General features: G+C 45.9%; 2 protein-coding genes across 2 annotated transcripts in view; both read left to right on the forward strand.

Moving 5' to 3' along the window:
- The window catches only part of LOC141104963 (uncharacterized), a 108973-nt gene that overhangs the window by 82674 nt on the left and 2254 nt on the right, over nucleotides 1-24045 (forward strand).
- On the forward strand, nucleotides 4829-24011 carry LOC141105486 (uncharacterized). Its single transcript, XM_073595340.1, has 7 exons — nucleotides 4829-4961; nucleotides 19082-19198; nucleotides 19329-19499; nucleotides 19586-19783; nucleotides 19895-20086; nucleotides 20173-20453; nucleotides 23942-24011. The coding sequence occupies exons 2-7, from the start codon at nucleotides 19106-19108 to the stop codon at nucleotides 24009-24011; spliced, it is 1005 nt and encodes a 334-aa protein (XP_073451441.1). The 5' UTR covers nucleotides 4829-4961; nucleotides 19082-19105.

Genomic DNA, 24045 nt, shown 5'->3' on the forward strand with positions numbered 1-24045 from the left:
ACCGCCGATTGCGTTCGCCTTAGCGCGAGAGCAGGGGGCGACAGGGGTGTTTTTTTTTTTTTTTTTTTTTTTTCTTTATTATTTTTCTGCTTTTTTTATCTTATTTTTAAACTGTTCCTTTCATATTTTTTTTTTTTAATCATTTTTATTGTTATCTCGGGGAATGTAAATATCCCCTATGATAGCAATAGGTAGTGACAGGTACTCTTTTTTGAAAAAATTGGGGTCTATTAGACCCTAGATCTCTCCTCTGCCCTCAAAGCATCTGACCACACCAAGATCGGTATGATAAAATGCTTCCCCAATTTCCCAATGGCGCTATTTACATCCGGCGAAATCTAAGTCATAAAATGCTCGTAGCTTCCGGTTTCTTAGGCCATAGAGATGTTTGGAGCCACTCTGGTCTCTGATCAGCTCTATGGTCAGCTGGCTGAATCACCGGCTGCATTCTCAGGTTCCCTGTTGAGACAGGAGAGCCAGAGAAAAACACGGAAGACGGTGGGGGGGGGGGGGCATTCCCTCCCACGGCTTGTAAAAGCAGTCTAGAGGCTAATTAGCCGCTAGGATTGCTTTTACATGAAAGCCGACCGCTGGCTGAAAAGAATGATACCAAGATGATACCTAAACCTGCAGGCATCATTCTGGTATAACCACTCAAAGTCGTGAATGGCGTACCTGAAGACAAAAAAATGGTTAACAATAAAGCACAGTAAACGGTAAAGTATAAAAAATTGCATACCTGAAAAAGCAAACATGATAAAACATAATAACAATAAAACATTGCAGAATAGAATACAGTAAAAAAGAGCAGAACAATAGAGAGAGAATAGAGAGAGAGAGAACAATAAAACGACAACTATTTTTTTTTATTTTATATATATATTTTTTTTTTTACACTTTTTTTGTAACTAACTTTTGTAACTGTAACCGGTTCCAGGTTCGGGTCTCTCAAAATGCGATGGCATCTTGGGAGACCCTGTGAAAGTGTGCCTAGTCTGTGCAATGCTGTACCCTACGCTAATACTCAACTAGTGTATGGTAGCGTTCAAAACATTCACCAATGCAAAGACCAGGATTGTCAGGACAGGAGGGACAATAATAGCGGGTGTCACGCCTATATCCGCGCTTGCTGCAGACACAACATCTTTTTTGGGGGTTTGTTGGGTAGGGGTACTCGGTAGGACATAAAGAAAATGCCTCTCATGCAGCCGACTGCATTTGGTTGGGGATGTGAATGGGGGAAGTACGGGTGCTGCAGAAGCGGTGGGTTCCCAATTAAGATTGGCGAATGCAGCAGGAAGGGCACTATGGGCACGACGGGCCTGTTTGTCCTCTTCTTGGTGGCAGCGGGACACTACTTGTGCTTGCCACCTCACCAGCTTGAACTGCACTTATGGGACTCGCCACGTCACCAAGTGTTACTGCAGTGCTGGTTTGACTACGACCGGGGTGTACTAGGCCGCTGGTGCTTGCCAGTTCACCAAAACGCTACCAAAAAAACTGTTAGCGATCGCAGGGATCAGGCCTGACTCTGCGAACGCTGCAGTTATGCGTTTAGTGTTTTGTAAGTGTCAGTGATCGATCGATACTGCACTTGGGTGGGCTGGGCTGGGCCGGGCGGAGGGGCAAAACACAGGTGCTAGCAGGTATCTGGGCTGATCCCGCTAACACTGCGTTTTTGGGAACCCTAAACTGCTGGGGACGCTAGTATAGATCTGATCGGATCAGATATTGATCCGTTCAGATACTATACCACTAACGGAGGTGTATGCTGCGTGCGTGGGTGTTAGCGGTACTGGCGCTAACCTGATGCTGCCTGGGGCTGGTGCTTGCCAGTTCACCAAAACGCCACCAAAAAAACTGTTAGCGATCGCAGGGATCAGGCCTGACTCTGCGAACGCTGCAGTTATGCGTTTAGTGTTTTGTAAGGGACAGTGATCGATCGATACTGCACTTGGGTGGGCCGGGCCGGGCGGAGGGGCAAAACGCAGGTGCTAGCAGGTATCTGGGCTGATCCCGCTAACACTGCGTTTTTGGGAACCCTAAACTGCTGGGGACGCTAGTATAGATCTGATCGGATCAGATATTGATCCGTACAGATACTATACCACTAAGGGAGGTGTACGGTGCGTGCGTGGGTGTTAGCGCTACTGGCGCTAACCTGACGCTGCCTGGTGCTTGCTTGCCAGTTCACCAAAATGCTACCAAAAAAACTGTTAGCGATCGCAGGGATCAGGCCTGACTCTGCGAACGCTGCAGTTATGCGTTTAGTGTTTTGTAAGTGACAGCGATCGATCGATACTGCACTTGGGTGGGCCGGGCGGAGGGGCAAAACGCAGGTGCTAGCGGGTATCTGGGCTGATCCTGCTAACACTGCGTTTTTGGGAACCCTAAACTGCTGGGGACACTAGTATAGATCTGATCGGATCAGATATTGATCTGTACAGATACTATACCACTAAGGGAGGCGTATGCTGCGTGCGTGGGTGTTAGCGGTACTGGCGCTAATCTGACACTGCCTGGGGCGACGCATATCACCGCCGGGCGATCAGGGGGCTAAACCTTTATTCGGTAATAAACGGCGGGTGCCCTGACACTATAAAAAATAAACAAACTAACCAGCGTCAACCGTAACGTTTATACGGTGATCAGTGGTGAAAGGGTTAACTAGGGGGCAATCAAGGGGTTAAAACATTTATTAGATAGTATATGGGGGTCCCTGACACTATAAAACGCTGACGGCGAACCTAAATATTTACGTCCCTAACTAGCGTCACCAGCGACACTAATACAGCGATCAGAAAAATGATCGCTTAGCAACACTGGTGACAGGGGGTGATCAAGGGGTTAAAACTTTATTAGGGGGGGTTAGGGGGGTATCCTAGACCTAAAGGGGGGTAATACTAACTGTCCCAACACTGTAACTGTCACAAACTGACACTATGCAGTAATCAGAAAAAAAAAAAAAAAAAACCTGCTGGTGTCAGTTTGTGACAGGGGGGGGGGGTGATTGGGGGGGGATCGGGGGGCGATCGGGGGGGGGATCGGGGTGTTTTGTATGCCTGGCATGTTCTACTGTGTGTGTAGTGTGTTGTGCACTTACATTGATGTCTTCTCCCCTCGGCGCTGGAACGGAATACCGAGCTGAGGGGAGATGACATCATTTCCTTTGCTGCTGTTTAGCATACAGCAGCAAAGGAGTGTTCCCATTGGCCGGCGGCGATCGCGAGGGGGGGGCCACGAACGGATGGCCTCCCCCTCATCTCGGATCGCCGGGGAACAGAACGGGACCGCCTCGGGCGGCGGGGGGGGGTCCGATCGGACCCCCCACCCGCGGAAGGCAAATCACGTACATGTACGTGATTTTGCCTGCCCGTGCCGCTTTGCCGACGTAAATCGGCGTTAGGCGGTCCTTAAGTGGTTAAGGGGAACCCCAGGCCAAAATTTTTAAAAAAACAGCGTGGGGGTCCCCCCAAATTCCATACCAGACCCTTATCTGAGCAAGCAGCCATGGCAGGCCAGGAAAGGGGGGGAACAAGCGAGTGCCCCCCCCTCCTGAACCATACCAGGCCGCTTGCCCTCAAAATGGAGAGGGTGCTTTGGGTTCCCCCCAAAGCACCTTGTCCCCATGTTGATGGTGACAAGGGCCTCATCCACACAACCCTTGCCCGGTGGTTGTGGGGGTCTATGGGGGGGGCTTATCTGAATCTAGAAGCCCCTTTTAACAAGGGGGCCTCCAGATCCTGCCCCCCCTCATGTGAATGGGTATGGGGTACATTGTACCCCTACCTATTCACCAAAAAAAGTGCCAAAAAAGCAAAAAACGACAGGAGACAGTTTTTGACAGTTCCTTTATTTAAAAGAAAAAGTGATGTAAATCCATCTTCAATCACGGCGCCCAGACCCAAAAAAAAAGAAAAAAAAAACTCTGCCTCGATGGGAGGCATCCTGCCCACTGCTGTCTCTTGGCTGTGACAGCTGTTATATAGGCAAGGGAAGCGGGTTCACCCATTTACGTCACTGGGTGGCCCTGCCCTTGCCTAACAGCTGTCAAAGCCAAGAGACAGCAGTCGACAGGACGCCTCACATCGAGACAGAGCTTTTTTTTTTTTCTTGGTGTGGATTTGGAAGGGGACCCCACGCTGTTTTTTTCCCATTTTTTTATTGCCAGAAAGGATTGTGTTTACATTCAGCTGTCATCCGGTAACCCTGCTAACAGCTAATGACTCATCAGTTGTTAAGGACGTGGTGGTCGGCTTCCCGAACCGCTCCTTAACAACCAGCTATACAGTTTGTTATTGAAAAGAAAAAAAACACACAACACGTTTTGGGTGCAGGTCCATTGAAGTCTTTTACACACAAAACACAATCTGCTGTGGGAAAACAGTGGCTGAAAAACATATAGATGTGAATGTGTACCATAGGAAACAATGTTAAATGGACTGTAAAGAATTTCTGCAAATTGCAAAATGCCCAAAAAACACATAGGTGTGAGCCTAGTGTGAAGGAGAGAGAATATACTTAAACTCTGACAGAATGTGAGCCTTCTGTGGGTATAAATGGGGTCTTGACAAAGACCCGGGCAACCCGTTGCTTACTTGTGAGCAGTTTAGATGATAGATGCACGGTGCATCACCCTTGTAGAGTCATTCCCGGGTGCTCTGTGAATTTACTTGCAAGAGATTAAAATGGCAAAAATACAAGTAGTTATAGCAATTAGAGATGGGGGGAGGGTGGACCGTACTTGCACTCTCTGCATGTTTGCAGAAACTGTAGATGAGTTAGCAGAAGTAGCACAGAAAGTATGGACAGAGTAGATAAAGGATAGCAATGTTACATGTTGGGCGTGGATCACTCTGAAGGGAACTGATGAAAGATAAGCATAGAACGTTGTATAACGTACAATATTCAAGGTGAAAGGAGGAATAAGAGAGCACACATCGCTGGAACAAACTAAGAGGGTAATACAATTATTTTTCTATTTAAACCAATAAATCCCCCCCCCCATTATATTTGTTGTCTTTCTCCATAGTTACTGATGTCTTTATCTCCAACATCAACTACTACACAAACCTAAAATACTCTTATCAGGGGTTATTTTTTTTTATGTCCCCAGATACATCCAGAGCCGCTGGTTTTTGTAGACCAGATACATCCTAAATATAGGACCATTTATCCAACTGTCCATCCAGAGCCTCTGGTTTATAGACCAGATACATACTAAATATGGAACCATTTATCCAACCGTCCATCCAGAGCCTCTGGTTTATAGACCAGATACATACTAAATATAGAACCATTTATCCAACCCTCCATCCAGAGCCTCTGGTTTATAGATTAGATACATCCTAAATATAGAACCATTTATCCAACTGTCCATCCAGAGCCTCTGGTTTATAAACCAGATACATCCTAAATATAGAGCTATTTATCCAACTGTCCATCCAAAGTCTCTGGTTTATAGACCAGATACATACTAAATATAGAACCATTTATCCAACCGTTCATCCAGAGCCTCTGGTTTATAGATTAGATACATCCTAAATATAGACCCATTTATCCAACTGTCCATCCAGAGCCCCTGGTTTATAGATTAGATACATCCTAAATATAGAGCCATTTATCCAGCTGTCCATTGTTATAGTGAGAGTCCCTGCCTCAGGAATAAAAGGTTTGCATGTCTGCTGACTGCAGGGCTATAGAGCAGTTATTTTGAGAGGAGAAATCTGCTCTGGTAGCTTTCTCTGGATTTTGCAATTTCCAGATGGGGCTCTGTAGTTTGGGGATTCCTAAGAGTCTTGGGTGGGATGGAATCTCCAACCCTGTGTCCAGGTGTTGTGGACAGCTAGCAGGATGTGTGCCCAGGCGCACAAAGCCCATATAACAATGGGCTGGTGAGAGTAGGAGGAGGTGGAAGGTGGAGTGTGAGCAGCTTGCTGCTGTTGAAAGAAAGACCCCTGTCAGGAAAACTGTCTGTCCTGTGTGAGACTACATCCCTGGTGAGGGGGGACTTCTTGTCTGAAGGATTGGGAACAGGAGACCACAAGAGGGTCTGGGAGGCTGGGAGAGCAAAGGCGGCTAATAAGTCCATAAGGGAATTGGAGTAAGTCCTGAAGTCTGGGAAGCAGTGAGCAAGCCCAGGGGGTTCTGGGGAATTCTGTTAAGGACAGGAGTAGGCCTGGGCAGCAAGGAACTGCAAACTGAGACAGAGTGAACCTAAGAGCCAGGTGGATTGGCATTTTTGTGTTTGTTGGAGAAGAACCCCAGTGTGGGTAATCCTGTGTATAAACTTTTATTTTGTTCCTTTTAATAAAAATAGGCTGCCGTGCCCTTAAAGCTGTTAACTTGACTGCCGTGGACTCACCCCCCAATATCACACCATCCAGACCCTCTTATTTATAGACTAGATACATCCTAAGTGTATGTAGCACCCTGAGGTTTAGGCAGGGTGGCTACTAAATTTATCTACAAAGTAATAGTTGCCTTGGCCAACTGATAGGAGGTCATTTGATTTCACCCTAATTCTGGAATTGCTGCACTTCTCTCTTCTGTCACTAGATGGCCGGGTATCTGGTGGCATTAGTTAAGACAAGGGCATTGAAATGACAGATTAGGAATGAATGGGGTGTCTCAGCCAATGGGCAGGGATTTTCTTTGGTTCCTTGGCCTGCTGGGAGAGCGTATTCATTTGGGTGCAGTAAGGTGATCGGGGTTCTGTGCCACCTGGGTGGCTGTCTGGGTTGACGTGTGTTTAAAAGTCCTGGGGTGCACCATTCCTGGGTGCTCTGTGAATTTACTTGCAAGAGATGAAATGGCAAAAATACAAGTAGTTATAGCAATTGGAGATGGGGGGAGGGTGGACCTTATTTTCACTTTCTGCATGTTTGCAGAAAATGTAGATGAGTTAGCAGGACAGATTAGGAATGAATAGGGTGTCTCAGCCAATGGGCAGGAATTTTCTTGGGTTCCTTGGCCTGCTGGGAGAGCCTATTCATTTGGGTGCGGTGATCGGGGGTCCTGTGCACCTGGATGGCTGTCTGGGCGGACGTGTGTTTAAATGTCCTGGGCTGCTAGGCCATAAGCCTTGGGCCTATCCTGGGGACATCTGGCTACTAGGCTGTCTGAGGGCCTATCCAGAAGCAAGAGTGCAGCGTAGGGTTGGGACTGCGGCTTGCAGTCCAACCGGAAGTAACAGTTCCGCCAGCCGGAGAACCAGTCGTGGTCAGAGGCAGAGGGGAAGCTGTCGCCACTAAGGGACCATCCACCTCGCCACCAGAGACCACTGTGAGTAATCTGAGGCCAGTACTAGAGCAGACTTCTCACCAGCTGGGGATGGTGAAGAAGTAGGAAAACTTCAGCAAGTGTCAAGTCAGGGACCCAGCGTGACAGCAGAGGTGACGCTTGTGGAGTGCCAAGCAAGGGACCTAACATGTCAGCAAGGGTGAAGCTTGAGGAGTATCTGTGAGTGCCAAGCCAGGGACCCAGCGGTGAAGCGGGGGTGATGCTTGAGGAAGATACTGAGAACTTATTTTGAAGAGCTCAGGGGATCCAGTGGCAGTGGATCAGTAAGTCTAGTGAGAGACTGAGTGATCAGTGGAAGTGAAGTTCTATAATAGGAGATTGTAGAAGAAGTGAAAGAGTTCATTGCAACCTTTGTTAGAAATTGTTACAAGACTGTTGCCATAGGAGACAGCGTTCCTACTCATGCAAATGTGGTGTCTGGCTAGATACCTTTCCCTGCATGGCTGTCTACCTATAGAAGTCTCAAAGTCTGCCAATTAACATTGCATCTACTTAAGGGTGTCCTGGCCCCAACCCTCTCTCCCACAGTTCTGTTTAAGAGACAATAATAGGATTTTTATAACAGCTTATCTGTAAAATCCTTTTCTTTGAAGTACATCACGGGACACAGAGCCATAGTAGTTACTATGGGTCCATCACCTGAAGGTGGCCTATAACCACATAGTAACTACTATGGATCTGTGTCCCGTGATGTACGATAAGAAAAATCTCTGGAAAAGTGTCTGGAACCCATCAATCTACTTTGCCTTACACTCACCATGCCTTGTAACCCACTCTATATAGAAGGATGTTCCATTGGGACACCGTACGGCTTAGGCATAATGGAGTAGTATGTGTGCTGTTAATGCCAGTAGATGTATCCTGGCAGTAGAGTCCTATGTAGCACATCTATTGAACATATTTACAAACACTAGTGTCCTTAGGCTACAACAAAATGGCCACGGACGCTCTATATAATTGACAGATTAGCCGTCCAATTAGAATTCCCCCTGAGGAAGATACCTCATCCCGGTATTGAAGCGCGTTGGGGAGGGGACAGGACGTACGACAGGCAGGTCATGGTGCACTGGCACACCTGGTATATGTGAGTACCCAAGATGGGGGGTTTTGCTTTGTTTAAATAAACCTTTAAAAACTATATTACATTATCGAGTTCTCTTATTCCAAATACCATATATACTCGAGTATAAGCCGAGTTTTTCAGCACATTTTTATGTGCTGAAAATGCCCCCCTCGGCTTATACTCCAGTCAAGCACTTTTCTGCAGCAGAGAATCACATTTTCCAAACCGCATTTGGGGCACTGTATCTCGGGTCCACTTGGTGCTAGGAACCTCAAATTTGGTGTGAAAACCCGGTGGAAATAGCAGTATAACTTATCCAAAACTGGGGTTCCTACCCCCAGGTGGCCCTGAGATACGGGGCCTGAAATTCAGTTTGGAAAATGTCATTCTCTGCTGTAGAAAAGTGCTTGACATTTTCCGAACCAAATTTGGGGCCCCGTATCTCGAGGCCACTTGGTGCTAGAAATGCCAGCTTTGGATATGTTGTAGTGCTAGTTCCACTGGGTTTGCACACCAAACTTGGGGTTCCTAGCATCAGGTGGCCTCGAGATATGGGTCCCCAAATTCGGTCAACTGTGTCCATCTGCAGCAATGTCATTTCGGGACCCTTTGGGTCCAGAGACCCCAAATTTTGGCTGCAGCTAGGGGGCATCTAGGAACCCTTAACTACCAAGTTTGAAGTTCAGGGGACGTATGGCTGCAAATGGGCACAGTGCGGCATGCAAATAGGCACAGTGAGGTTGCAAATGGACACTGTTGACTCTCTTTTCCACTTACAGTATCTGCGCATTTCTCACCCTCGTCTTATACTCGAGTCAATAAGTTTTCCCAGTTTTTGTACTTGGCTACATATATAACCATTTATCCAACTGTCCACCCAGAGCCTCTGGTTTATAGACCAGATACATCCTAAATATAGAAGCATTCATCCAACTGTCCATCCAGAGCCTCTGGTTTATAAACCAGATACATCCTAAATAGGGATAAGCTTCGATTTCGACTCGAACATTGGCTGTTCGCAAGTTCGCCGAACAGCGAACAATTTGGGGTGTTCGCGGCAAATTCGAATGCCGCAGAACACCCTTTAAAAGTCTATGGCAGAAATCAAAAGTGCTAATTTTAAAGGCTTATATGCAAGTTATTGTCATAAAAAGTGTTTGGGGACCCGGGTCCTGCCCCAGGGGACATGGATCAATGCAAAAAAAAGTTTTAATAACGGGACGTTTTTTCAGGAGCAGTGATTTTAATAATGCTTAAAGTCAAACAATAAAAGTGTAATATCCCGTTAAATTTCGTACCTGGGGGGTGTCTATAGTATGCCTGTAAAGGGGCGCATGTTTCCCGTGTTTAGAACAGTCTAACAGCAAAATGACATTTCGAAGGAAAAATTCCATTTAAAACTACCCGCGGCTATTGCATTGCCGACAATACACATAGAAGTTCATTGATAAAAACGGCATGGGAATTCAACACAGGGAAACCCCGAACCAAAATTAAAAAAAAAAAATGACGTGGGAGTCCCCCTAAATTCCATACCAGGCCCTTCTGGTCTGGTACGGATATTAAGGGGAACCCCTGCCAAAATTTTTTAAAAAAATGACGTGGGGTTCCCCCTAAATTCCATACCAGACCCTTATCCGAGCATGCAACCTGGCAGGCCGCAGGAAAAGAGGGGGGGACGAGAGTGCGGCCCCCCCCTCCTGAACCGTACCAGGCCACATGCCCTCAACATTGGGAGGGTGCTTTGGGGTAGCCCCCCAAAACACCTTGTCCCCATGTTGATGAGGACAAGGTCCTCATCCCCACAACCCTGGCCGGTGGTTGTGGGGGTCTGCGGGCGGGGGGCTTATCGGAATCTGGAAGCCCCCTTTAACAAGGGAACCCCCAGATCCCGGCCCCTCCCCTGTGTGAAATGGTAAGGGGGTACTTACCCCTACCATTTCACTAAAACATTGTCAAAAATGTTAAAAATGACAAGAGACAGTTTTTGACAATTCCTTTATTTAAATGCTTCTTCTTTCTTCTATCTTCCTTCATCTTCTTCTGGTTCTTCTGGTTCTTCTGGTTCTTCCTCCGGCGTTCTCATCCAGCATCTCCTCCGCGGCGTCTTCTATCTTCTTCTCCTCGGGCCGCTCCGCACCCATGGCATGGGGGGAGGCTCCCGCTCTTCTCTTCATCTTCTTCTTCATCCTCTTCTCTTCTTCCTTCTTCTCTTCTTCATTTTCTTCTCCGGGCCGCTCCGCATCCATGCTGGCATGGAAGGAGGCTCCCGCTGTGTGACGGCGTCTCCTCGTCTGACGGTTCTTAAATAACGGGGGGCGGGGCCACCCGGTGACCCTGCGCCCCCTGATGCACGGGACATGATGGGACTTCCCTGTGGCATTCCCCGTGACGTCACAGGGAAGTCCCGTCAAGTCACCGTGCGTCAGAGGGGGCAGGGTCAATGTTGAGGGCATGTGGCCTGGTACGGTTCAGGAGGGAGGGGGCCGCACTCTCGTCCCCCCCTCTTTTCCTGCTCAGATAAGGGTCTGGTATGGATTTTTGGGGGGACCCCACGCCATTTTTTTTTTTTTGGCGCGGGGTTCCCCTTAAAATCCATACCAGACCTGAAGGGTCTGGTATGGAATTTAGGGGGGAACCCCACGTCATTTTTTTTAAAATTTTGTCCGGGGTTCCCCTTAATATCCATACCAGACCTGAAGGGCCTGGTATGGAATTTAGGGGGACTCCCACGTAATTTTTTTTTTTTAATTTTGGTTCGGGGTTTCCCTGTGTTGAATTCCCATGCCGTTTTTATCAATGAACTTCTATGCGTAATGCAATAGCCGCGGGTAGTTTTAATTGGAATTTTTCCTTCGAAATGTCATTTTGCTGTCAGACTGTTCTAAACACGGGAAACATGCGCCCCTTTACAGGTACACTATAGTCACCCCCCAGGTACGAAATTTAAAGGGATATTACACTTTTATTGTTTGACTTTAAGCATTATTAACCACTTCAATACAGGGCTTTTATACACCCTTCCTTCCCAGACCAAATTTTAGCTTTCAGCGCTCTCACACTTTGAATGACAATTACTCAGTCATGCTACACTGTACCCAAACCAAATTTTTATCATTTTTTTCTCACAAACATAGCTTTCTTTTGGTGGTATTTAATCACTGCTGGTTTTTTTATTTTTTGCAATATAAGCGAAAAAGAGAGAAATTTTTGAAAAAAAAACACTTTTTTTTAGTTTTTATTGTAAAATTTTGCAAATAAGTAATTTTTCTTCATACATTTGAGCCAAAATGTATACTGCTACATATCTTTAGTAAAAATAACCCAAATTAGTGTATATTATTTGGTCTCTGTGAAAGTTATAGAGTCTACAAGCTATGGTGCAAATCATTGAAAAATGATCACATCTGATCACACCTGATGTACTGAAGGCCTATCTCATTTCTTGAGGCCCTAACAAGCCAGGAAAGTACAAATACCCCCCAAATTACCCCTTTTTGGAAAGCAGACATTCCAAGGTATTTAGCAAGAGGCATGGTGAGCTTTTTGAAGTTGTAATTTTTTCCCACGATTCTTGGAAATTTTTTTTTTTTGCACAAAATTGTCATAATAACAAGTTATTTCTCTCACACAGCACATGCATACTTGCAATGACACCCCAAAATACATTCTGCTACTCCTCCTGAGTATAGTGATACCACATGTGTGAGACTTTTACACAGCCTGGCCACATACAGAGGTCTAACAATTCAACTAGCACCGTCAGGCATTTTACGAGCATAAATTGCACATCTCATATGATGACAACCTATCACACTTTTGAAGGCCCTGGAGCACCAGGACAATGGAAACTCCCACAAAATGACCCCATTTTGGAAAGCTAACACCCCAACGTATAATCTATGAGGCATAATTAGTCTTTTGAATGGTTCATTTTTTTCCCGAAGTTTTTGGAAACTGTGGAAAAAAAATGAAAACGCATTTTTTTTACACAAAGTTGTCCATTCATAAGATATTTCCAACACATAGCATGTACATAGCAAAAATGACACCCCAAAATATATTCTGCTACTTCTCCTGAGTATGGCGATACCAAATGTGTGAGACTTTTACACAGCCTGGCCACATACAGAGGCCCAACATTGAAGTAGCAGCTCCAGGCATTCTAGGAGCATAAATTACACATCTCATTTCTCAACCACCTATTACAATTTTGAAGGCCCTGGAGAACCAGGACAACGGAAACGCCCACAAAATGACCCCATTTTGGAAAGCTAACACCCCAACGTATAATCTATGAGGCATAATTAGTCTTTTGAATGGTTCGTTTTTTTCCCGAAGTTTTTGGAAACTGTGCAAAAAAAATGAAAACGCATTTTTTTTACACAAAGTTGTCCATTCATAAGATATTTCCAACACATAGCATGTACATAGCAAAAATGACACCCCAAAATACATTCTGCTACTCCTCCTGAGTGTGGCGATACCAAATGTGTGAGACTTTTACACAGCCTGGCCACATACAGAGGCCCAACATTGAAGTAGCAGCTCCAGGCATTCTAGGAGCATAAATTACACATCTCATTTCTCAACCACCTATTACAATTTTGAAGGCCCTGGAGAACCAGGACAACGGAAACGCCCACAAAATGACCCCATTTTGGAAAGCTAACACCCCAACGTATAATCTATGAGGCATAATTAGTCTTTTGAATGGTTCGTTTTTTTCCCGAAGTTTTTGGAAACTGTGGAAAAAAAATGAAAACGCATTTTTTTTACACAAAGTTGTCCATTCATAAGATATTTCCAACACATAGCATGTACATAGCAAAAATGACACCCCAAAATACATTCTGCTACTCCTCCTGAGTGTGGCGATACCAAATGTGTGAGACTTTTACACAGCCTGGCCACATACAGAGGCCCAACATTGAAGTAGCAGCTCCAGGCATTCTAGGAGCATAAATTACACATCTCATTTCTCAACCACCTATTACAATTTTGAAGGCCCTGGAGCACCAGGACAACGGAAACGCCCACAAAATGACCCCATTTTGGAAAGCTAACACCCCAACGTATAATCTATGAGGCATAATTAGTCTTTTGAATGGTTCATTTTTTTCCCAAAGTTTTTGGAAACTGTGGAAAAAACTGAAAACGCATTTTTTTTACACAAAGTTGTCCATTCATAAGATATTTCCAACACATAGCATGTACATAGCAAAAATTACACCCCAAAATACATTCTGCTACTCCTTCTGAGTATGGCGATACCACATGTGTGAGACTTCTACATAGTCTGGCCACATACAGAGGCCCAACATCCAAGTAGCACTGTCAGTTGTTCTAGGAGCATACATTACACACAAATTCCTGCCAACCTATCACATTGTTGAAGGCCCTTCATATTTCTAACACATAGCATGTACTGTACATACCAATTACAAACCAAAATACATTCTGCTGAGTAAAGGGTAAAGAAAAGATTACCTGCAGTTTTAGTAGTGCAGTGGTCCACAGAGAAGAGCATCGGTCCAGGCAGCAGGCAGGAACGTGGACAGCGACAGCAAAACAGGCAGCAGGCAGGAATAGTCAGTACAGGTAGAGATGTCAGCACAGCCAAAGCATTAGTCCAGATAGCAGGCAGGGATGTGGTCAGCAGCAGCAAAAGGATCAAAGGATCGTCCATGCAGCAGGCAGGAATACTGTCCATAGTTAGTACATGCAGCAGGCAGAGGTATGCTCAGCACAGCCAGAGTATTTGTCCAGGGAGCAGGCAGTACCATCAAGCTTAGGGCATCGGTCAGAAAAGAATGGGGACAGGGGTAGAGGCTTCTCCCACCCAAATCGCTTTGAAACCTTCTGGGCAACCAGACCCTATTATGGGAACACAGAAAACCAAAAACTGGTTTTCTGAACTCCGAACACTATTCTGGAGCCCCTCACATATGTGGGACCCCTGTGTAGCAGGGTGAAAGATCAATCCAAGGGGCAGGCAAAAACATGGTCAACAGGCCGAGGTAAGTGCAGGTAAAAGGCAGAAATAGACGGTAGGCAGAGGCATAGTCGAGAAACAGGCCAGGGTTGGTTCACATGGAAGGCAATAATATGGTTGGTTGAGGAAGGGAAATATTCAGGACAGAAATTAAAAATGGGGAAATGGCAGTATTAGAAATATGGACTAATAATTTTCCAGAGTGTGATATCGCCTGAAGCATTCTCCGATGCAAAGGCCAGGTTGGGAGGGACAGTCGGTACAATGGAAGCTGGTATCTTTCCTAATTCCTCTTTTGGTGCACACCCAACATTTTTTTTGGTGTCGTCTTCCGGATCCTGTTGGTGGAATATGGTCTGGGAAATGGCGCTCATGTAGTCTGCTGACAGAATCGGAGCAAATGCTTTCTGGGGGGGGTTTACTTGCTGATAAATCAGGGCAGTGACAATGTCTTCAATAAACTTTATGAAGGTGGTGGGTGTTTCTGTGGATTTTTGGTAGATTATGAAAGAATTTAAAAGGGCCAAATGAAAAAAGTAAATTGCGACTTTTTTGTACCAGAATAGGGATTTTCTTGTTGAAAGATAGGGCTGCAACAACTGATCGTTTAAATCCACCCCCCCCCATGTATTTATTGTACTCAGTGATACAGGTAGGCTTGTGAACGGTACCACGTCTTCTGTGAAGTTCCACCGAGGTGACATCGTGGATGGTGGACATGATGTACACGTCTTTTCTATCCCTCCACTTCACAGCCAACACTTCTTCATTCCTCAAGCTTGTCGATTCCCCCCTTGGAATGTTTGTGGTGACAAGACACTGTGGGAAGCCCTTTCGTTTTTTTTCTAGTTGTACCACAGGCCAAAGTTTGTTTGAGATGTAGGTGGCGGAGAAGGGGCAAACTCGTATAATAATTATCCATATAAATATATATATATATTTTGGAGGAGTGGGAATGCCAACTCCCAAACAATTTTCCCACTTATTCCCATGTACGAGGGACACTCAGGGGGCTGGAGCTGGGAATCTTTCCCTTCGTACATGCGGAATGCGTACACATAACTGGTGGCACTTTCACAAAGCTTGTTAAGCTTCAAGCCATACCTCGCCCTCTTATTGGGGATATATTGTTTGATTCCCAGCCGGCCTGTGAAATGCACCAGGGATTCGTCCACAGATATATTTTTTTTTTCAGGGACATAAACTTCGGCAAACTTCTGGGAAAAAAAATGAATTAGGGGGCGAACTTTATATAATTTGTCAAAGTTTGGGTGATTTCGGGGGGGGGGCACTGTGAGTTGTCATTGAAATGCAAGAAGCGCATTATGATTTCGTATCGGGACCTGGACAAGGCTGCTGAAAAAATTGGCATATGGTGGATGGGTTTGGTCGACCAATACTTATGAATTTCATTTTTTTTTGTAAGCCCCATGTTCAGGGTTAGGCCTAAAAACAATTTTAGCTCCACTACTGTTAGCGGTCTCCACTCAAAAGGGCGGGCATAGCTGGAGCTGGGGTTGGTTGCAATAAATTGTTGGGCAAACAGATTAGTTTGGTCCACGATGCCTTGAATCAAATCGTTCGGGAAAAATAAATTTAAAAAATCCATTTGTGAAAATCCTGCAGTGTTGACCTGCACACCCGACTGTGCTGTAAAAGGGGGGATCGTGGCTGACCCTGTGGTAGAAGGCAGCCACAATGGGTTTGCCAAGGAATCTGGAAGATGGGTTTGGGCCCTACTTCTTTGGCGTCCACTTGTGCTGGGCCTTTCCTCCTGGGGTCTAGCAGCGCTTGTACTGGGCCCCTCCTCCTGGGGTCTACCGCCGCTGGCACTGCTGGTAGCTGCCTGGTTTTCAGACCGTCGTCTTTTTGGACGGACTACTTCCTCCTCTGATTCGGATCCTGATGTGCTGCCTTCGGGGGGCTCATATTCCGAATCAGAACCAGAATCTGAACTGAGCAGTGAGAGCTCCCCGTTGCTCTCATCGGTCAGACTCAGTATCTGGTATGCCTCTTCTGGGGTGTACATCTTTCTGGACATAGTGGCTGACTGGCTGTATGTACTCTGGTGGCAAGTGATGAGGTGGCGGGTACTCTGGTGGCAGATGATGAGGTGGCGGGTACTCTGGTGGCAGGTGATGAGGTGGCGGGTACTCTGGTGGCAGGTGATGAGGTGGCGGGTACTCTGGTGGCAGGTACTCTGGTGGTGAGGTGGCGGGTACTCTGGTGGCAAGTACTCTGGTGGCAGGTGATGAGGTGGCGGGTACTCTGGTGGCAGGTGATGAGGTGGCGGGTACTCTGGTGGCAGGTGATGAGGTGGCGGGTACTCTGGTGGCAGGTACTCTGGTGGTGAGGTGGCGGGTACTCTGGTGGCAAGTACTCTGGTGGCAGGTGATGAGGTGGCGGGTACTCTGGTGGCAGGTGATGAGGTGGCGGGTACTCCTGATGGACAGGTACTCTGAGATGACAGGTACTTTGAGATGACAGGTACTCTGAGGTGACAGGTACTCTGAGGTGACAGGTACTCTTTATTTAGGAGGGGCGATCTGGGCACAGTAGTACATATGTAATTAGTAACTCGCTGTTAGCTGATCTCTTCTCCTCACACTGGATTGGTGTGTGAGGAGAAGAGCCCAGCAACAGCAGTTACTGTCTGATTGTTTACATTAGTGACCGGCTGTGATTGGACACAGCCGGTCATGTGATGCAGAGCCATGTCATTGGCTACAGTGATCGGGGCTGAGCTGTATCCAGAGGAAAAGCCTCAGCCCCGATCACCGCCCTGATCACTGCTCTTCCGCCGGAACCCGCACAATACACGCTTCCCAATGCCGCTCTGCATCCGCCGTTACCGACGCTCCGCCGCCGCCGCCTCTTCAATACCCCCATCGGGGAACGGCTGTGTCCTGAGGGACACAACGGTATCCCGATCGCCGCTCTGCGGGCCCCCGGGGGCCCGCAGTAGCGGCGGAAAGCCGAGGCCGTCATATGACGTCCACCCGGGATGGGAGATCCCATCTGTGGACGTCATTTGACTATGGCCGGGTATTGAAGCGGTTAAAATCACTGCTCCTGAAAAAACGGCCATTTTTAAAACTTTTTTTTGCATTGATCCATGTCCCCTGGGGCAGGTCCCAGGGTCCCCAAACACTTTTTATGACAATAACTTGCATATAAGCTTTTAAAATTAGCACTTTTGATTATTCATGTTCGTGTCCCATAGACTTTAACGGTGTTCACGTGTTCGAGCAAACTTTTTTCCTGTTCGCATGTTCTGGTGCGAACTGAACAGGGGGGTGTTCGGCTCATCCCTAATCCTAAATATAGAAGCATTTATCCAACTGTCCATCCAGAGCCTCTGGTGTATAGACCAGATACATTCTAAGTATAGAGCCATTTATCCAACTGTCCATCCAAAGCCTCTGGTTTATAGACCAGATACATCCTAAATTTAGAGCCATTTATCCAACTGTCCATCCAGAGCCTCTGGTTTATAGACCAGATACATCCTAAATTTAGAGCCATTTATTCAACTGTCCATCTAGAGCCTCTGGTTTATAGACCAGATAGATCCTAAACATAGATGAAACGCTACCCCGTGAGGGCCGCTAGTTGAATCGGTACTCCACTGGTTGCTCCGACCCTGCAAGTCCTCCGTCACCTCTGACACCCTGTGTTCCGACATTTTTATAAGTAACAATGATAATGAAAGACGTACTCAAATCTGATGAACCAATTAAGCTTTGTTTACTGATGTGATAAAAGCATTTAAAGGTGAACAACATAAACTTGCACTTTAGGGTCCTTTCCGCCCGACGGACTCCACTTTGCTCAGCGGGCGGGATCGATCCCCTGATCTTTGTGAATGGAGACTGTCCACCTGTCAGGACCTGATCGGAAAGCCTGTGTGAAAGGGGCCTTATAGAAATACCTCAGATGAAATGTCATTGGCGGTAAAAGCAGCAGTCCAAACTTAATGCTAGGGTGAAACAGCTCCACAACAGTAAGGCTGTACAATGTCTACTGATTGCAGAAAAAGATAGCCGGCTCCTGGCTGCATAGAACCATTTATTCAACTGTCCACCCAGAGGCTCTGGTTTATAGACTTATGCCCCATACACACGATCGGAAATTCGGCCAGCAAAAGACTGATGAGAGCTTTCGGTCGGAAAATGAGACCGTGTGTATGCTCCATCGGACTTTTGCTGGCTGAATTCCCGCCAGCAAAAGATTAAGAGCAGGTTCTCAATTTTTCGGTCGGAAAAAGTTCCGATCAGAAATTCCGATCATCTGTACAAATTCCGACGTGCAAAATTCCTACGCATGCTCGGAAACAATTCGACGCATGCTTGGAAGCATTTAACTTAATTTTCTCGGCTCATCGTAGTGTTGTACATTACCGCGTTCTTCACGGTTGAAAGTCCAGCGAACTTTTGTGTGACCGTGTGTATGCAAGGCAAGCTTGAACGGAATTCCGTCACAAAAGCCATCCCAAGTTTTTTCCTACGGAAAATCCACTCGTGTGTACGGGGCATAAGATACATGCTGGACAGGAAGTAAAAAAACAGAAGTCCTAAATATTCCCCAGTCATTGCAAGCCTAAAATGAAAGATTTTGGTAGGAGTTGTTAGTTAAAGGGAATTTACGATGTCGGAACTCTGTGCAGACATTTTTCAACCCAAAACAGTCCAGATAATTCTCAGTTTACTATCTGTCTACAGAGAGGAGAGTCCTGTATAGATCACATGACCACATCAATGATGGAGATGGGCCAAAATCACATGAATGAGAGGATATTGGACCTCACCCTGGAGATCATCTACCTGCTGACTGGAGAGGTGAGGAGGATTCTGGGAGGTCACATGACATCACTCTTATCTCTAATAATAAAACACAGACCTGACCGGAGAGGTGAGGAGGATTCTGGGAGGTCTGTAGTGATAATTGTTACTTTTTCTCTTTACACAGGATTATGAAGTAGTGAGAAGAATGTCTGGTAAACCATTAGCACCCAGCAGTCGTCTTCACAGGACATCACCCATCACAGTGCCTCCACCTCACTGCCTGACAACAGAGGTAACCAGTGCCAAGAAGATTCTAGAAGTCACCAAGAAGATGACAGAGCTACTGACAGGAGAGGTGAGCGGTGCCGGGAATTCTGGGACATTATCCAGTAACAGACAAGGGATGTGTCTGGATGGTGACTGTATCATTGTGTGTGTCAGGTTCCTATAAGGTGTCAGGATGTCACTGTCTATTTCTCCATGGAGGAGTGGGAGTATTTAGAAGGACACAAGGATCACTACAAGAACGTCATGATGGAGAATCAACAGCTTCTCAGTTATGTAATAATGAAAGAAAATAATCTCCCTAATGGCATATTAATACTCACCCTGGAGATCGTCTGTCTACTGACCGGAGAGGTGAGGAGGATTCTGGGAGTGTTTAATCATTCTTAACTCTAATAATAAAACATAGACCTGCCTTGTTAGGTGAGGAGGATTCTGATATACTATTATTGATGTATATTACAGGACTGTACTGTAGTTAAGAAGTCATCTATTGAGAATAATATAAGAAGGAGAAGTCACCGCTTGTCCACAAGACAAAGAGAAAGAGAAGGCCCCATCACCATGAATCCACCACCCCTCCTAACCCTACAGAAAAATAATGAGCAGAAGATTCTAGAAGTCACCAACAAGATGATGGAGCTGCTGACAGGAGAGGTGAGCGGTGCTGGGAATTCTGGGACATTATCCAGTAACAGACAAGGGATATGTCTGGATGGTGACTGTATCATTGTGTGTGTCAGGTTCCTATAAGGTGTCAGGATGTCACTGTCTATTTCTCCATGGAGGAGTGGGAGTATTTAGAAGAACACAAGGATCTCTACAAGGACGTCATGATGGAGAATCAGCCGCCCCTCACATCACTGGGTAAGAGGAGACTTTATTGTAAAGGAGAGAGCAGTATAGAAACAATGTATTCAGTCAGTTGCCATCTAGATAAAGCAAGTCCCGTAGACGTGGTGTATCTGGATTTTGCAAAAGCATTTGACGCAGTTCCCCATAAATGTTTACTGTACAAAATAAGGTGCGTTGGCATGGACCATAGGGTGAGTACATGGATTGAAAACTGGCTACAAGTGCGAGTTCAGAGGGTGGTGATAAATGGGGAGTACTCAGAATGGTCAGAGGTGGGTAGTGGGGTCCCCCAGGGTTCTGTGCTGGGACCAATCCTTTTTAATTTGTTCATAAACGACCTGGAGGATGGGGCAAACAGTTCAATCTCTGTATTTGCAGACAATACTAAGCTAAGCAGGGCAATAACTTCTCCGCAGGATGTGGAAACCTTGCAAAAAGATCTGAACAAATTAATGGGGTGGACAACTACATGGCAAATGAGGTTCAATGTAGAAAAATTGAAAATAATGCATTTGGGTGGCAAAAATATGAATGCAATCTATACACTGGGGGGAGTCTAGGATGGAAAAGGACATGGGGGTCCTAGTAGATTATAGGCTCAGCAATGCCAAGCTGCTGCTAACAAAGCAAACAGAATATTGGCATTAAAAAGGGGATCAACTCCAGAGATAAAACGATAATTCTCCCGCTCTATAAGACTCTGGTCCGGCCGCACCTGGAGTATGCTGTCCAGTTCTGGGCACCAGTCCTCAGGAAGGATGTACTGGAAATGGAGCGAGTACAAAGAAGGGCAACAAAGCTAATAAAGGGTCTGGAGGATCTTAGTTATGAGGAAAGGTTGCGAGAACTGAACTTATTCTCTCTGGAGAAGAGACGCTTGAGAGGGGATATGATTTCAATGTACAAATACCGTACTGGTGACCCCACAATAGGGAGAAAACTTTTCCGCGGAAGGGGATTTAAAAAGACACGTGGCCACCTATTAAATTTAGAAGAAAAGAGGGTTAACCTTAAACTACGTAGATGGTTCTTTACTGTAAGAGCGGCAAGGATGTGGAATTCCCTTCCACAGGCGGTGGTTTCAGCGGGGAGCATTGATATTTTCAAAAAAACCATTAGATAAGCACCTGAACGACCGCAACATACAGGGATATATAATGTAATACTGACACATAATCACACACATAGGTTGGACTTGATGGACTTGTCTTTTTTCATCCTCACCTACTATGTAATTACAGTTATTTGCTGCCACTGTACTTCTCCCCTCTAAGGAAGGTGTGTCTGGGGGGTGGGGTTTGGGCGTGGTTGTGGGTGGGGATTTGGGCAGGGAGTGTGAGTTCCTGCACCTGTTTTCTGAGAAAAAAGCCCCGTTTATTTATAAAACATTTTGAAAACCATTTATCATTTTCCTTCCACTTCACAATTATGTGCCACTTTGTGTTGGTCTATCACATAAAATCCCAATAAAACACATTTACGTTTTTGGTTGTTACATGACAAAATGGGGAAAATTTCAAGGGGTATGAATACTTTCTCAAGGCACTGTATAGAGGTGGTGGTCCTGGATGGTCTGCCCCATGGGGGACACAAGAGCTTAATGACCCATTGATAAGAGAAGGGTCGTAGAATTCCGGTGAGTTCTCCGATGTGAAGGTGGAGGATAGCGGGTGGTGTGGAGCACTGAGAACATTTTTATTAAACTCTAGAAGAGAATTTTGCACACGAGAACAGAAAAGACATAGCACTGTGCACTTTGTGTTTGGAGCGCCGGACACTTTCGCTTGGTTTGCATTCATATTTTGCTCTTCTAATTGCCCCCAAATCCATGCCAGAGCTCTTATAGATTATTTGGTGCTGGACCAACATACAGTATCTCACAAAAGTGAGTACTCCCCTCACATTTTTGTAAATATTTTCTTCTATCTTTTCATGTGACAACACTGAAGAAATGACACTTTGCTACAATGTAAAGTAGTGAGTGTACAGCTTGTATAACAGTGTAAATTTGCTGTCCCCTCAAAATAACTCAACACACAGCCATTAATGTCTAAACCGCTGGTAACAAAAGTGAGTACACCCCTAAGTGAAAATGTCCAAATTGGGCTCAATTAGCCATTTTCCCTCCCTGGTGTCATGTGACTTGTTAGTGTTACAAGGTCTCGGGTGTGAATGGGGAGCAGGTGTGATAAATTTGGTTTTATCGCTCTCACTCTATCATACTGGTCACTGGAAGTTCAACATGACACCTCATGGCAAAGAACTCTCTGAGGATCTGAAAAAAAAGAATTCTTGCTCTACATAAAGATGGCCTAGGCTATAAGAAGATTGCCAAGACCCTGAAACTGAGCTGCAGCACGGTGGCCAAGACCATACGGCGGTTTAACAGGACAGGTTCCACTCAGAACAGGCCTCACCATGGTCCACCAACGAAGTTGAGGTCACGTGCTCAGCGTCATATCCAGAGGTTGTCTTTGGGAAATAGACGTATGAGTGCTGTCAGCATTGCTGCAGAGGTTGAAGGGGTGGGGGGTCAGCCTGTCAGTGCTCAGACCATACGCCGCACACTGCATCAAATTGATCTGCATGGCTGTCGTCCCAGAAGGAAGCCTCTTCTAAAGATGATGCACAAGAAAGCCCGCAAACAGTTTGCTGAAGACAAGCAGACTAAGGACATGGATTACTGGACCCATGTCCTGTGGTCTGATGAGACCAAGATAAGCTTATTTGGTTCAGATGGTGTCAAGCGTGTGTGGGGGCAGCCAGGTGAGGGGTACAAAGACAAGTGTGTCTTGCCTACAGTCCAGCATGGTGGTGGGAGTGTCTTGGTCTGGGGCTGCATGAGTGCTGCCGGCACTGGGGAGCTACAGTTCATTGAGGGAACCATGAATGCCAACATGTACTGTGACATACTGAAGCAGAGCATGATCCCCTCCTATTGAAGACTGGGCCGCAGGGCAGTATTCCAACATGATAACGACTCCAAACACACCTCCAAGATGACCACTGCCTTGCTAACGAAGCTGAGGGTAAAGGTGATGGACTGGCCAAGTATGTCTCCAGACCTAAACCCTATTGATCATCTGTGGGGCATCCTTAAACGGAAGGTGGAGGAGCGCAAGGTCTCTAACATCAACCAGCTCAGTGATGTCATCATGGAGGAGTGGAAGAGGACTCCAGTGCCAACCTGTGAAGCTCTGGTGAACTCTATGCCCAAGAGGGTTAAGGCAGTGCTGGAAAATAATGGTGGCCACACAAAATATTGACAATTTGGGCCCAATTTGGACATTTCCCCTTAGGGGTGTACTCACTTTTGCTGCCAGTTTAGACATTAATGGCTGTGTGTTGAGCTATTTTGAGGGGACAGCAAATTTACACTGTTATACAAGCTGTACACTCACTACTTTACATTGTAGCAAAGTGTCATTTCTTCAGTGTTGTCACATGAAAAGATAGAAGAAAATATTTACAAAAATGTGAGGGGTGTACTGACTTTTGTGAGATACTGTATATAACTCCTGAATGGAAGGTTATAACATTTAATGTTAAGTTGTTTCTCAACAGGTGGACACAATGTCCGGAATACCTCTGAGGAACATCTCATTGTATCTCCAGATTATAATGCAGAAGATAATAACATTGTACAATATTCTCCAGGAGGAAATCCCGTTACTCCAAATATACATCCCAGACCTTCCCAATTGGGGAGATCAATGGATCCCTCTAATCCTGAGGAATCTTCTGATGGATCGAACACCAAG

Source organism: Aquarana catesbeiana, linkage group LG08 (assembly GCF_042186555.1).
Source record: "Aquarana catesbeiana isolate 2022-GZ linkage group LG08, ASM4218655v1, whole genome shotgun sequence".
NCBI lineage: Eukaryota > Metazoa > Chordata > Amphibia > Anura > Ranidae > Aquarana > Aquarana catesbeiana.

Excerpts from the sequence above, each read along its gene's own strand:
- LOC141105486 (XM_073595340.1), top strand. The coding sequence starts at position 19,106 with ATGACCACATCAATGATGGAGATGGGCCAAAATCACATGAATGAGAGG. Across the intron at positions 19,500-19,585 it reads CAGAGCTACTGACAGGAGAG|GTTCCTATAAGGTGTCAGGA; the intron begins GTGAGCGGTGCC and ends TGTGTGTGTCAG. Across the intron at positions 20,087-20,172 it reads TGGAGCTGCTGACAGGAGAG|GTTCCTATAAGGTGTCAGGA; the intron begins GTGAGCGGTGCT and ends TGTGTGTGTCAG.